Below are 14934 nucleotides of genomic sequence, written 5' to 3'. Positions count from 1 at the left end.
ACACAAACCCAGGAACCTGCAATCCAGCTAAGGCCAGGGTCAGGTCTGGATCTGCTCTGGCCCCGCCGGCAGTTCTGGCCTGGCTCAGGACCCCAACTGGAGCCAGTCTCCTCACGGGTCACGCTGGCCTGAGCTCTTGCCTTGGTCTCCCTGACCCATGAGCATATGCAGGCAGCACCCGCGGACGGCCCTGCTTCAGGCTCCCCAGCTCACGGACCGCTGAACCAGTCTTGGAGGCCCACAGCCACCACAGTTGGCTCCCCTGGCCCACCAGCCTCTTCGTGAACATAACCTCCCCAGCTCACAGACCCCTGAACTAGCCTCCCTGGCCCTAGAGCCTTTTCACTTAACTTCCCAGCAGCCACTTACCCAAGCCTCCCTGGCAGGCTCGCTTCCTCTACTAGTCTCCCTGGCCCACCAGCCTCTCTCCCCCTAGTTGCCCTGGCCCGCTGGCCTCTCCCCCACCCCCGCCAGACTCCCTGGCCTGCCAGTCTCTCCTTACAGCCTCCCGGGGCCACCAGACTCTCCCCACAGCCTCCCTGGCCCCAGCCAGTTCTCTCAAAGCCACCCTCCACACTGCAGCCCGAGATGCTCACATCTAAAGGAATCTGCCCTCCCTGGCTCAGGGCCCTTCTGCAGCTCCCTCTGGTTCCAGGCTAACGTCTAGTCTTCCTAACAAGGCCTCTAAATTCACACACCAGCTTCCCCCACCAGTTCATGCAAGAAATCCTGAGTCAGCATGCCCACTCCAAAACATACCCTCTACTCCAAACCCACTTCACAGCTTCTAGCTTCCTGGGCAGCCATGCTGCAGTTTGGGTCTGTGCCTGGGAACACCCCTGCCTCTCCAGCCTTTGTATCTTCCCAGCTCCCTCTCTGTCCCTCCTGGATCTGCCCCCAACAAACTGCCCCAGGACACATCTCTGCATCACTACACTGATCTGTGGCTTTTTATTTACATGCCCCTCCCCCAGTCTGAGCTCCCTGACTCTGGAAGGTCTAATACAGACAGGTGTAACACATGAATAAATGAGTAATTCAGTAACAGAGCAGGGCAAAGAGGTATTTCACACAATTGACCCCTCAACTCGAGACCTGCCCCTGGACATTCAGTACATAGTGGTGGGTCAGGGAATACCACCTTCCTCGCCTCTTTACTCAGTAGCCTATCTGCCTGTAGGCTCTTTTTAAAGTTTCTTCTTCCCTTCCCTACCTCCTTGTTCTGAATCCTGCTCCCATAAGACCCTCCAGGGCCTCTCTTAGGTTTGCCTCCCCATCTTGCAGGGAGCTCCTTGAGGAATGAGATCATATTTTATCAAGCTTGAGTCCTCAGCCTCCTCATGGCCACATGTGATAAACACTGGTTGAATGAATGAGTGTATGGTAAGTGTGCCCAGCTCTTTACCCGATAAAACCCCTGAAGGCAGGATCCATTCTCTTAAGTACCAACCACCCGTGACCACTGTGGACCAATTCAGTGCCAGGCACTAAACCAGGTGCTTCTACACACACCCCTCCTCATTCTCTACCCTCCCACCCCACTCACCCCAGGTGTGAGCATTTTCCTGAATGGCCTATTGGCCCCCTGCTCAGCATCACCTGCTTCCCACCTGTTTATAGACATCCAGCCCAGCTGCTCTTCCCCAACCAAAGCATGGCCCTGGGTGCTGAGCACTTATGGGCTCTAGTCACTTAACCCTAACAGCCTTATCAAGGGGGTGAGCATACTACTATCTGAAGAACTTGAGGCCCTTGAGAAATTTGGGTGATAAATCCAAAATCATACTTCTAAGTAGCAAGGCCAAGATTCAAACCAGGTGTACCCAAGCCCCAAGCCTATCATACAAATAACCACCAGCCGAGACCATCTGGGTATCTCAAGCAGTCTAAACTCACAAACCACACGCTGAATGCCAGGATGCCTGTTGGCTAAAATGGAGGAGGAAAGAGTGGCCCTTTACCTTTCAGTCTACATCTCACAGAGCTCACTCTCTCAGGGATGTTACTGCTATCCATCTAGTTGCAAAGGCCAGAAGCCTGGGAGTCATTTGGATCTCTACTTCAATCCCCAAACACATCCAATCTGAAAACCAGTTCTGTCCATTCTGCTCTAAATATCTCTTGACTCCATCTCCTTCTCCACATTCCCACTATCACAACTGGAGTTCAGACCACCATTATCTCTTACTGCAATGGTATCCTTCCAGTCTTGCCTCTGCACACAGCACCGTGACAGCACTATCTCTAAAACATATATCTCACGACATCATTTTCCAGCGACTTCAGGATACTTTGTCCTCAGGATAACTTCCAGATTCTTTACCTTTGCTTGAGGGCACTTATGCCCTCTAGTCACTAAGCCTCTGCATATGCTGTTCCTCTTGCCTCGGATGCCCTTTTGTTCTTATTTCTATCTCCTGAATCCTTCTGGCCATCTTCTTTGAGCACACCCTCAGCCCAGTGGGCTAGTTACCCCTTCAGTGGATGCTTCCACGTCCTGCCCACATTTTAGCAATTAACACACTGCTTTGTAATTGCCTGTTCACTTGAATCCCTACCTCACTAGTCAGAGTCACGATTAACTTGTTCAATCTTTTATCCACTAAACAAATACGTACTAGCTGTTAACTCTGTGCCATAGTTAAATACTTACATAGAAGATACAGGGCTGGACATTACCCTGGAGAACAAAAACCTCACCTTCTCTTTCAGGCTCTAGATTTGTCTCAGCAGGAGGCGCAACAGGTTTAGTGAACTAGCCACGGAATGCGCTTGCGTGAGCCCGTGTTGCCGCGCGCACTTCTGGGAATCGTAGTCCCCAGGTTCGGGCCTCTCTTTATGGCGCAGGCGTATTCAGATTGAGCCCTTTTTACTATTGATGCGCATGTCCCGGTAGGCGGAGTGGTGAACTGCGCATGTCTAGGGGTGGAGGTGCGGTCGAAAAGGTGGCGCCCTGCGGAGGTGGGGCATCGGTGACTCCCGGCAGTAGCGGACCTCCCTGCGAGAATGGCGGGTAGGGGGAAGCTAATCGCGGTGATCGGAGACGAGGACACGGTGACTGGCTTCCTGCTGGGTGGCATAGGGGAGCTTAACAAGAACCGCCAGCCTAATTTCCTGGTGGTGGAAAAGGATACAGCCATCAATGAGATCGAAGACACTTTCCGGTACGGTAGCCCGCAAGGCCTGAATGGGACCCTTTGCCTTGGGTGGGAGCGCGGAGAGTAAGCGGGGGCGGCGCGGGGACCCGGCCGCCGGGCCTGGGCTGGGCTTCCAGACCCCGACGCCGAGGGTCAAGGAAGGTGGTCCGGCAGCCCTTCTGGAGGAGGCCTCTGTGCTCCAAGTTCCCTTTTGGGGCTTGGGGGAACCGGGCTATGTCAATTCCTCATCTTCACATGACTGTGTCAGGAAAGAAGGGGAACAGAGCTCGTGACGGGCGCCACCCCAGGGTCCCGTCTCAGCTCCGCCCACGTTCGCCCCCAGCATTGCTAGCGCTTGGCTCTTGCGGATTGGCTTCTAAAGGAACCACGCACTCATCGGGAACACCTAGGCAGTGGGGTCGGGGTTTCTTGTATTTTCACGTCCCTTAGAGGCTAACAACAATCCTGTAAGGTAGGGGTTATCGTTCTCCTTTACAAGTGGGAAAACTAAAGCTCAGGGACGTTACGTACCAAAGTACGTACCATTTGGAAGAGAGGGAGAGGGGTTTGAACCCAGGCCTAATTCTCTTAAGCCAAGTCCTCGCTTTGCTTGTACAGTTCCCTCACTCTTAGAATTTCCCATTGTCCTGAGCACAGCAAGCAGGTACTAGGACAGTCAGTGTCCTACTTTCGGCTAAGATCTTGCATTTGAAGTTCTCATTTCTTGCCCTGGGACAAGAGTGATAACTTCATAGTGTGAATGCAGGCATGCCCCTTAAAACCAGGAGGTGAGACTTGAATTGAGAATGCCAGCCCCCTATGCTTTCTTTCCCCTTCTCTAAGGCCCCTGTTGCCAAGTCTCAGGGACAAATCATGTTCACCTGTTTTTCCCTACACAGCCTGGAGATGCAGGCTCAAACTGGTTCCTGCTGCCTGGGGTATGAAAGGCCCTCAACTGGCCTGCTCTCTAAGCATTCTGGCAAAGTGACCCAAGTTATTATGGGAGAAGGACAGATTTTATTCCAAGAACTTTCCATGCTTCTATCCAAAGGGACCCAGAGATCATCAGGTCTAACCAGCTGTAGTGCCTGGCACAGAGCAAGTACTCAGTAAAATTAGTAATTAACTAATGTATGGGTGATCACAAGGAAGGGAGATCCCAGTCTAGCTCTCTCTCTCTGGGGAAAGTATGATTTTCCTCCTTTTGTCTGTATTCTTGGCTCACACCAAACTTCCCCTCTGATCCATCCGCCAGCCTCATCAGCATAGACCTTAAGGCCTTTAGTGGTCTCATCAGCCCCCTTAAAAAAAATTGTTTTCCTTCGAAAAGTTAAAGTATTCATGTGGTTTGCAAATTAATATTTAAAAGGTGTACACATTGAAAAGTCTTATTCCCACCCCACCCCGTCTTTTTCCACTTCATTAGCTCCTTTCTCCACCCCTGTAAACATTTAATTGCTTATTTACCTTTTTCTGCTTTTTCTTCATGTACATATAGAGGGACAGACATGCATATTCTTACCCTCATAGCATACAGAATATGCCAGCATGTGCCCTAATCTTCAGCACCAGTTCACGTGGAAGCCTGCCAAGCAGGGGAGGTAGAAGCCAACCCTGACAGCCAGGGCCCTTAGATTTTTTAATGAAGTTGATCCTGGTTAGAATGGAGAGAGTTTAGCTAGCAACCTTTGCCCTTGAACTCTGCGGTTTCTGGGTCAAGCCCATTCCCCTCTACAGCCCAGCCTCACCACCTCACAGTGGACTGCCTGGAATCCCTTCTCCTCTCTCTCAACAGGCAGTTTCTAAACCGGGATGACATTGGCATTATCCTCATCAACCAGTACATCGCAGAGATGGTGCGGCATGCGCTCGACGCCCACCAGCGCTCCATTCCAGCTGTTCTGGAGATCCCGTCCAAGGAGCACCCCTATGATGCCGCCAAGGACTCCATCCTGCGCAGGGCCAGGGGCATGTTCACGGCCGAGGACCTGCGCTAGGGTCTTCCCCACAGCCAGGCAGCGTCTCCCCAGGCTTGCTATCAGCCCTTCTCTAAGTTGTGAGCCCCAGCCCCCTGCCCCTTCCCATTCCACTAAGAGGCTAAGTGAGGGGCTTCCAGGTTGCTGGGGCTCTGCCATTAAAGTCAAGCCTGGTTAGGGAACAGGAAGCCTTGAGTGTTTTCTCTCCACTACCTCTTCCCTGTGCTGTTACACAGTGTCATTGTTGATGTTAAATTAAAGTAATGTTCGTGTTTCTCTCCAAACTGAGGCTGGGTGCTACAAAGGACACGCATGGGATGAGGCCCTTGAGGGATTAGATTGGCAGGACTGGGAAGAGTTTGGCCAAAGATACAGGCGTAGCAAAGTTGGACCAGGAAGATTGTGCCAGGAGGTCGTAACTCAAGGATGGGTCTTTTGAATCAAAAGTGACCTGCTCTGGTGGGGAGGAACGGGAGAAGGCTTGCGCCCAGGCCCTTGGCTCCCCCACTTCAGTCTCTCTTGGGCTAGGAAAGGACCTGACCCCAACAGATGGAAGCAGAAGCACAGGAAACCTAGAAGCCTGTGGTATCAGACCGAGCCTGGGTCCTGCAAGAGGCTGGGAGATCAAGGATCTTAGCCAATGGGCCCTGGCCTGAGGTTGCCTCTGGAGCGAGGCGTGTGAGGTCTGCTCCAGGCATGGCGAGTAGAACCCTGGCCCTGTGTGAGGTGAGGCCTCGTTGCCGGGTGACTGCCTGTGGCGGCCCCTGCTGTCAGAATGACTCTGCTCAGTGTTGCTCACCCCTCGGGGACAGACAGCCAGGTACCGCTCCTTCCCCTGCTACCATGTCACGGCAGCTCAACATGGATACGCTGCGGCAGAATTTCTGGAAGGAGGAATATCAGCGGGAGAAGATGTTGCGCTGTGAATGGCACCGCAAGTACGGGACGATGGTGAAGGCCAAGCAGAAGGCTAAGGCTGCAGCGCGCCTTCCCCTCAAACTGCCCACCCTGCACCCCAAAGCCCCACTTCTACCTCCACCGGCCCCCAAAGTGGTGCCAACCAAGGCCCCCAGCCCTGCGCTGGAGACCCCTACTATTCAGTCAGAAATGTACCCGGTGCCGCCCGCCACCCGGGCTCTGCTGTATGAAGGCATCTCCCACGACTTCCAGGGGCGCTATCGCTACCTCAACACCCGAAAACTGGACATGCCAGAGATGCGCTACTTCTTCCCCATCACCACCAGCTTCACATACGGCTGGCAGCTGGGTGAGCCCCAACCTCTCCAAAATCATTCCCCTCGCGAACACAGAGCCCCTGCCCTGAGCCAGGCCATGCTGTCGGCACTAGGCACACGAGACGTGGTTGGGGGTGTCCATCCTAGTGGGGGCTCCAGGCCGTGAACATAAGACAAAGGACCCATCCGAGAAGGACCAGTTCCACGAGGAGACTAGGGAGTGATGGGGGAGATGGCAAGGAATGGGTGAGGCTTTAAGCTGGATTGTCCAGACAGGCCTCTCTGGGGACCTAACAGAAGTGAAGTGACACAAAGGAGGAAGTTGGATTTTATCCAAGTGGGAGATGAAACCACAGAGTGTTTTAAGCCATGGATGGAACTGGTAGGCTACTAACTATTCTGTAAGTAACGGCCTTTCCTGGGAAAGAGTCAACTCTAGCAGCTGAGGTCTGCATCTGTTGGGTCACCGTGGCAGGAGAGGACGATGGCTTGGGCGAGGGTGATTAGCAGTAGAGCTGAGGGACATACAGGCTATGTTTTGGAGGAGGAGTCATGAAGCCTGCTGATGCTGAATGACAGAAGGGGAAAGGAGGCCGTGGCAAAGCCCGGGTGCCGGGCCCAAGCGCCTGGACAAGGAAGATGGGGAGGAGCAGGGCTGGAGGGTGTGTGAAGACAGGTGGGCCCTGGCCATGCTGGAGGGGCCAACGAGGCGGCTGTGTATGGAGGTCCCCCCTCTGGAAGGAGGTCAGAGCCGAAGATGCAAATTTGGGGGTCATCAGGATGTAGGTGCTATTTAAAGTCTGAGGTTAGGTGGGCTCACCTGGGGAACTCCAGGTGCTGGAATGTGACACAAGAGACAGGGGGCACAGAGAGAGGTAGGGAGATGATGTTGGTGGGAAGGCTGTCCATCTGGACCGAGTCTGCTTTTTCTGTGAGGCTGAGAGTCAAGGTTGTCCTCCTGGAGGAGAGGGGGGAGGCCGTGGTGTAGCTGGAGATGCAGAGTTAAATGGCACAGGAAAGGGAACATGCCCGCAAGCGTTGAGGACTGCTGGGTGATGCCGTGTCCTTTGCTCTGTGTGCTCCTGAGTTGCAAGTGAGGCTGCTCTGTCATGGGTCGCTGTCGGTGTGTGTCCGCGTGTGTCGCCGTTGTCGCCCCCCACCCACCCGCGTGCTTGAGTGCCTGGGCAAAAAAGGTGGATGGCTGGGGATAAACACAGCTGATGTTTTGCCTAAAAATTTCCCCCACTTTCCTTAGGGTCCTAAAGGGGAGGGGAAAAGAGGAATTTTCCCACGAAAGCAGGAAGCATGCCCCAGGAGAACAGGAGTTAGAAGGAAACCCTCTCTCTCCCAGAGCCGTCTAGCTCTGTCTGTCCCCATGACCAGCAGTGCTGGGTGTCCTGCCACCCGCTCTGTGGAGGAGCCTAAGGTGGGGGAAACGATGGCACGTGGCAGACTGACCAGTTCGGCCGTCACTGCTGGTCTGAACCCCCAGCTGGCTCCCTGTTTGCCCACAGCCAGTGTTCCTCAGAAGTACCTTTTATTCCTTCGCGCTTCTAAAGTGGATACAATACAGGCAGATTCCTAGGGCTTCATAGGCAGGGCTCCCGCGCTCCACAAGTTCCCTTTCCCAGGCCCCATTCCTGGCCTCTGACATCTTTTTGCAGGCCCCCCAGTGAAGCAAGAACTGGTCTCCTGTAAGCTGTGCCGCATTGAATCATTCTTCCGAAAGAATGGGGTCTTCTCACTGCTTGATCCTCGGGACCTGGCTCTCTGACGGTGGCCAGGCAGTGGACTTAGCGGAGGGAGGAAGAAATAACATGCCTCCTGGTGGGGCTGAAGCGGCTGTGTGTGTCCATGTGTCTGGCCTCCCAGGCCCTGAGGCAAAGTTCTGGGCCTTTCTTGGAACTACCTCTGTTCTGCCTTTGCTGGCCTGCAGGTTGCTGGCTTGCTTTTTCCTTAATTCCCATCTCTTTCATCATCTGTTTGAGGATTCAGCAGCGACTCGAGGGGCCTGGGAAGGGTAGGCGCTCCTCTCCAGGCAAGGGGTCCTCAGCACCAGGAGGCCACAGTAGCTGCTGGAAGCTCTGGGTGTTCCTGGGTGAGAGTGGCCTGTCATCCCAGAGGCCAGAAAAAGGGAACAACCCCCGCCCCATCAGTGTCCCTGGCCTTCCCCTCTCACCTGACCCCTATGGCCCGCAGCCGCCAGGTCCTCTCCTGGAGCCCTCGCTGCAGCTGCTCCCGAAGGGCCCGTCGCTGCCCCACCGCGTCCTCCTGCGTCCCGCAGAGCGCTGAGTCCCCGGGCGCCCGCTCCGCAGGCCCGAAGGAGCCAGCAGGAGGCAGCACCCGGCAGACGCGCCCCTCCCGCCGTGGGTCCGCGTCGGTGCCGGTGCGCGACGGAAGGAACCCGGGAGGCGCCCCCCCATCCCCGCCCAGGCAGGATCGCGGGGGCCCCGCTGTCTTCTCCCGGGAGTCTTGCCTGTGGCCGGAGCTGGGCCGGGCTGGGTGGGGACCCCAGAGGGTGCACCCGGCAGTGGCGGTTCCAGGCGAGCCGGAGGCGTTCCAAGACCTGGGGGAGGCGGCTGTCAGCGGCCACTCGGCCGCCCGTCGTGTTCCTCATGCCCCTCGTGCCCCATGCTGGCCCGGTGCCGCCCGGGTACGCACCCAGAGCTGCTGCTGCTCGCGGGCCTGTCGCCGCCTGCGCCTGGCCGCGCGGTGCAGCTCCAGCAGCTGCTGCAGGGCCGTCTCCTCCTGCGCTGCGCTCACGGCAGCCGACGCCTTCTCCCGGCCCAGGAGCCCTGGCCACGCGGCCTTCGAGGCCCCGGGGGCCTCCGCACCACCTCTCGGCTCCCCGACGGCGCCCAGGAGACTAGCGGAACTGCCGGGCACCTGCTCCGCCACGTCCGGGCTTCCTTCCAGGCCCTGAAGCCCTTGTGGGTCGCGCACTGGCCCTGGGCACCCCGGGAGAGCCACGGGGTGCTCCTGCGCGCCTGAGCCCCTGATGCCTGGAGCCGCTAGCGCCTCGGCCCCTGGGCCTGGGAGCCTCCGGGGTGGAAGGGGAGGCCGCGCCCCCTCCTGGGCGGCCCTGGGGTCTCCTGCGGCTGGCTTTGGGCCGTCAGTTTGGTCCTGCGTTAGCTGGGTGGTCCTTTCCCCAGAGCCAGGGCTCTTCCTTCCCCCAGGCTGAGGCTTCTGCTCTTCTGGGGACCTGCAGAAATCCCTAGAAATTCCCAGGGAGCCGCCTTCCTCCGGGGGCTGTGTGGGCGCCTCTCCCTCGGCCACCGCCCAGGCTTGTGAGACTCGGCCTGGGGAAGCCCGAAAGCTCTTCACTTCCCGTCCCTGAGTCTCCTTCTGCGGCTCCTGGAGGACCTCTTCTCTCTGGCACTCAGGGCTGCTGCGAAGACACACTCTCCTCTCACTCTGGGGAGCCTTCCCCCCGGGATACACGGAGGCTTCCTCCCTCAGAGCCTGAGTAGCCTCCCCACTCTGACCCTGGTGTATCTTCTCTCTCTGACTCAGAACTTCCTTGCTCTCCTCCCTGGGGGCCTCCCCTCTCTGACCCCCGGGGCGCTCTTCTTTCTGCTCTCTCTGCCTCTGAGGAATCTCAATCCTCAGCAGTTTGTGAAGTTCTGCCCTCTCCTGGCCCAGGCTCCAGCCCAGCCCCTCGGGGGGATCTTGGGGTTCTGACAGGCCTTGGGAGGGCAGGCCTGAGGGTCTTGGAGACACGAGCTTCCTCCCCCATAGGCTTGTGGATGGCCTTCGGGTTGTAGGTCGGGCTTGTCTTCTCTCTCCTCTCTGGGCCAGGTCCTGGGAAGGAAGAGCATTTGGGCCCAGGCTTGTGAGGGAATCCCCACGCCAGGGCCACTTTCCCCAAGCGACCCTGGAGACTTCAGATGCTGTCCCAGTGGACCTCATTTCCATTACAGCCCTTGCTGATTCCTGAACTCATTAAGCCTGCTGTGTGTAGTTAAGCCTGGTGTATGTAGTGTAAACGGTGCTTCAGGGAGGGCCCCTTCTTCTACCAGCCTATAGGAGGTGGCATCACCTCCCCCACCCCTGCCCCGTAGCCTCCTCCAAGGCAGACCCCACCCCTGCTATCCCCAATCTGAGAGGGCCTTTGCCCAGAACATTTTGACTCTCACCTTGAACTCAGAGCTTCCTGGGTCCCCAAAGCTACTGCTGGTGGTGGGGTTCGGCCCTTGTAAGCCACCTGAGGGAGAAAGACCAATGTTAGGAACCCTCTGGTCACGTCCCAGCCCCTCACACACATTCCACCTGAACTGGAACCAAGAAGCCTAGGGAGTGCCCAGCACATAAGGGGAAGGGGACACCCTGATGACTCATGTTTGAACTTCAGCGCTGTCGCAGCTCATTGGTCCACCTTTCTTCAAACTCCCTGCCATGTGCTGGCTTGTTGGACCCGCCTGCCAACAGCTGACCACACCTTCCTCATCCTCCCAGCCAAGGCAGAGCACCTCAGAGGAACGTGAGCAGAACCTGCACACCCTCGTCCTCAAAACCTCCACAGGATGCCCGGGGACAGGGGTGGGGTGGGGGTGGGGGGAGGGTCTGTTGGCCAGGCTTGTCAGTGCCTTATAAGGGCACCCCACTTCCTCCTGGTGGGCCCATCTAGGCCCATCGAGAAACCCACTGTATGCACCTTACTTTGCTGTTATTAAGAAAAATCCTCTTTACGTCTTTCTTGGTTGCTGACAGTAAAATCAAAAGAAACTCAAGAAATGAAATTTTAGGCTGAAGCCTGCTCTAAAAACTGCAAGTTTCATAATTAACAAAAGAACTCTAAAAAAAGATAGGAAACATCTCTGCTCCCGCGCAGCTGTGAAGGAAGGAGAGTCATTCTGCATCCCTAAAACTGTTAACAGAACTGGATTTCTTAAGATCCTAAATGGAGAGCGTTCACAAGAATATCCCATCTATGCAATGTGGATGTGTGAATATTCACAACAGTAACCAAATGAGTATGTTCTTTGTGAAAATGTCTTTCAAACAAAGGAGTCTGATAAGACTCCCAAGCCTTTAGAAATGATTGCCATGAACAGTGAACATAACCCCCAACCCCTGTCCCCTCACAATTCTAATCTGTTGTCTTACTCGATAACTTATTTCTCTGGTTATAAAGTTGTAACTGATACTTCTGTATTCCCAAGAGATCTTTGCCTTGGAAAAATCTCTGTTGATCAGAAAAACAAGTATTGACTTGGGGCACCTGGGTGGCTCAGTGGGTTAAAGCCTCTGCCTTTGACTCAGGTCATGATCCCAGGGTCCTGGAATTGAGCCCCACATCGGGCTCTCTGCTCAGCGGGGAGCCTGCTTTCCTTCCTTTCTCTGCCTGCCTCTCTGCCTACTTGTGATCTCTGTCAAATTAAAAAAAAAAAAAAAAGAAAAACAAGCGTTGGCTCTTTGCTTTTTCTCTCACGTGCATGATGCAACAATGAGAGGCTAATGGCTCAACTAGGTTTATTTAACCAAAAATTCGAGAGTCTGTTTCATTCAAATTAATAGGCCCAGGGTTCACAGCATCTATCCCATGGGATTCTAACTGCCTGTTTATGGCTATACCCCCACTAAGCTGTGAACCCCGCAGTGACAGGGACCAAATAATGAGGCCAATGAGGCCAACATGCTTTGTATGTTCCCAGGGCCCAGCAGGGAGGGGGAAGGGGTGGCAAACAGGTGACATGCGCTGCGTTCCATCCCCTCCTCCCTGGGCCACCGCACACAGTCATTGCCAGCACTCCCTCCCCGGAGCCCCAGTTTAGCTTCAGAATCCTGGACGCAGTGCCCGAGACAGCTGGTACTGAACAGGTAGAACTGGGACATAAAATAAAACCTACTTCTTGTCCCCGGGTGCTCCTTGGCACCCAATAAGAAGTATGAGAGGAAGAATGACTGAGAAGGGGACTGGAATCAGGGCACTTAGGATGAGGACCTCCCACCTCCTCCCCATCTTGTCTGGCCACCAGCCAGGGAGTCAGCGTACCCAGTGTAGGCTCTGCAGGCATGGGAGGGCTCTCCCATCGGGGGTCTCTGTCACTCCTAGCTTCGCCCAGATCCAGGGCCCATGATGGGTCTACTGCCTGCCCCCTGCAGGGGTCAGAGGCTGCCTCAGAATCACCCTTGTAGCCCAAAGGCTCTGGAAGGGGGAGGCAGCCCGTCTGTCTCCCCATCCCAATGCCTGAGCCCAGTCCAGGGTGGTCTCTCCCAGCTCTGTACCCACCTCTGGGTCCCAGGAGCTGGAACTCGGGGGTCACCCTTTCCAGGGGCTGTGGGGCAACCCTATGGGTACAACTGAGTGAGAACCCCAAGAGGAATGTTGGGCATAAGGAAGAAGTGCTGGGCAGGACTGTGGAAAGAGATAGGAAAAAGGGTCCAGTGTTTGGCCCTTTTGTGTGGCAATACAAACTGGATAGAGTTTCCTGGGAGAAAGACTCACCCGTCTGGAAGCTGGTGGGTCTGGCTCAGAGAGTCCCCAGCCTGAGGCAGTGGGCACAGCCTGGAACTCTGGAAAGTTGGAGGGCGCCCCAGTCCACAGGGGCTCATCCCCCTTGTGGTGGGCAGCCTTGAAGATGGCCCATGATCAGCCCTCCTCCTGGTGTCCGTGCCTATGTATGACCCTGCTCTCTTCCCCTCCTCATGAGGAAATAGATCACTCCCACCCATTCGAGCCTTCAGATGAGACTTCCGTTCTGGCCAACAATGCTGGCTGGGCCCTCCCTTAGCGGTCGCCCGCTAACACCCCCTCTTGCTACAGCTGAGGATGCCTCGGCTCTCAGAGAGGGCTGCCAACCTGCCCCAAGAGCTTCTGACCATTGGTGACTGAGACCCCGGGCCTCTGGGCCTCTGCCCTCAGGAGCCAAGCCAGGCTTGCTTTCCTCCCACACTGCAGCCATGTCTAAAGCCTTCAAGATGTCACCACGCCACTGATTTGATCAAGATGGTCATTAATTGTGCAACGGTAACATCAGCCTGTATGTAATGAGAAGGTCCTAGGCACTAGGCAACATGCAAAACCTTCGTGTGGATGAGTCCACTGGGGCTCCCTCCGAGTAAGATCGATTATCTTCCCCATTTCGTAGCTGAGGGAACAGAGGCTTACATTGATCCCCAGGGAGCATCTGTACAGAGACAGGATCCAGGCCCATCTGTGTCCAAAGCCCCTACTTCTCCCACTTCCTTCACGACCACCATCACCCCGATGTCACACTGACCCCCCCCTTGCCTCCAGCCAGGCCCCTGCTCACCCTGCTGGCCCACCGGTCAGGGCCCCGGCCTGTCCCACCATGGGGCTTGCTGCGCTGGCTCCACGCACACTGGGCCTGGCCCCTCAGACCACAGACCAGGGCCCGGGGGGGCCAGAAGAGGCTCAGCCCCGCCCCAGTCAGCAGCTCCAAGTCCCACAGGAGCTGCAAAAAGATGGGGCGCCAGGGTAGGAAGGGGTGCCCACTCTGCCCTCTGCCACGCCCCTTGGCCAGCCCCCTACCTGCTCCTGGGCCCTCCAGCTCCACTCCATCTCCAGCAACACAGTGGGCAGCTCCAGTCCTGGGCGACAGGCCCGACTCTCTCGCACCTGCAGGGGACAAGATGGAGTCAGGCCTCCGCCTTGCCCTTCGGAGGCCATGCCCCACCTCCGTCACCTGCTGCAGGGCAGCCTGGAGCTGGCCCAGGGCCGCGGGGCGTCCAAAGAGGTGCTGGTACAGGGCTAAGGCCTGCCTGTGGCTGCAAGGGAGCCATGGGCCCCCAGGTGGGGCTGTCTGCTCCATGGGGAGGTGCTGGGAAGTGCTCGCCCTTGTCCTGCCTGCGGTGGCTCCAGAGCAGACGTGCCCTCCCTCCCTCCCTCCTCTCCTCTGCTGCGGGAGCTGGGAGAGGGGAGGACCGGGGAAAGAGGAGGAGACAAAGGCTCCCAAGCTCAGTAATGCAGGGGACCTGACATGTGAGCCGGGGCCTGGACCCCAGCCAAGTCTCAGGGAGCCTCGGCCTGCCTCTGACCTGGGGTTCTTGGCTGTAAGGGGCGGCAGGGCGGGGCGGGGCCTGTGCTGAGAGCATGTGTTTTATGTCGCTGGCAACGGTGCTCCATCCACGCAACCCGCCCCACGCGGGCCGCAGCCACCGAGGTGCACTTACTGTGCCAAGTGGGTCCTGGCCTCCCCCACAGAGGCGAGGCGCCCTAGCTAACGTGGGGTGTTGTCTTCCTCCTCAGGAGGCAAGTGGCCGTGATGAACACGGGTTGGGGGGAAACGTGGTCTGGGGAGGGGGCAGGAGCCACCACGGGCAGGACAAGGGCGAGCACTTCCCAGGTGCCTGCTCTACGCTATCCAAGTGCAAGGCGCTGGCCCCGGGTCACTCTGCTGACTCGTCTGACACAGGAGATGCAGCCGGTTGAGGCATGGTTTGTGTAGGTTATGACAAGGGCAGGGACAAGGACACGAGCTGGTCTGTCATTGCCACATCCCCTGCTGTCCTGAGCAGCCTTGCCTTACCTGCTGCTTTGCAGCCGCTCAGGGAGAGCCCAGGGCCGCCTCTGCTCCGTGGGCCTCCGCACACGTGGGCTGAGCTGGCCAGACGGCTGGTCTC

The 14934-nt window shown here is 56.8% G+C and overlaps 3 protein-coding genes across 9 annotated transcripts; 2 read left to right on the top strand and 1 right to left on the bottom strand.

The window, feature by feature from the left end:
* The first annotated feature begins 2919 nt into the window (after window positions 1-2919).
* On the top strand, window positions 2920-5295 carry ATP6V1F (ATPase H+ transporting V1 subunit F). The gene is made up of 2 exons (XM_046020476.1): window positions 2920-3164; window positions 4933-5295. The coding sequence occupies exons 1-2, from the start codon at window positions 3007-3009 to the stop codon at window positions 5132-5134; spliced, it is 360 nt and encodes a 119-aa protein (XP_045876432.1). The 5' UTR covers window positions 2920-3006; the 3' UTR covers window positions 5135-5295.
* Window positions 5296-5390: 95 nt separating this feature from the next.
* Window positions 5391-6518, top strand: ATP6V1FNB (ATP6V1F neighbor). The gene has a single exon (XM_046020475.1). It carries the CDS (start codon window positions 5810-5812, stop codon window positions 6512-6514), a length of 705 nt encoding a protein of 234 aa, XP_045876431.1. The 5' UTR covers window positions 5391-5809; the 3' UTR covers window positions 6515-6518.
* Window positions 6519-6545: 27 nt separating this feature from the next.
* LOC123951650 (glutenin, high molecular weight subunit 12-like) lies at window positions 6546-14184 on the bottom strand. 7 transcript variants are annotated; one of them, XM_046020470.1, is made up of 10 exons: window positions 13998-14184; window positions 13844-13930; window positions 13605-13766; window positions 12797-12864; window positions 12344-12639; window positions 10485-10552; window positions 9010-10149; window positions 8825-8914; window positions 8528-8619; window positions 6547-8442 (listed from the first exon to the last, which is right to left on the bottom strand). In XM_046020470.1, exons 1-10 carry the CDS (start codon window positions 14121-14123, stop codon window positions 8340-8342), a joined length of 2232 nt encoding a protein of 743 aa, XP_045876426.1. In that variant the 5' UTR covers window positions 14124-14184; the 3' UTR covers window positions 6547-8339. The 7 variants fall into 7 exon arrangements, with proteins under 7 accessions (XP_045876423.1, XP_045876424.1, XP_045876426.1 ...); XM_046020467.1 differs by having other exon boundaries at window positions 6546-8442; window positions 8528-8914; XM_046020468.1 differs by having other exon boundaries at window positions 6546-8442; window positions 8528-8914; window positions 14074-14184.
* Window positions 14185-14934: the final 750 nt, after the last annotated feature.

This window comes from Meles meles, chromosome 10 (assembly GCF_922984935.1).
Source record: "Meles meles chromosome 10, mMelMel3.1 paternal haplotype, whole genome shotgun sequence".
NCBI lineage: Eukaryota > Metazoa > Chordata > Mammalia > Carnivora > Mustelidae > Meles > Meles meles.
The sequence above is the reverse complement of the archived record's forward strand: the minus strand, read 5'-3'. Positions and strand labels throughout refer to the sequence as shown.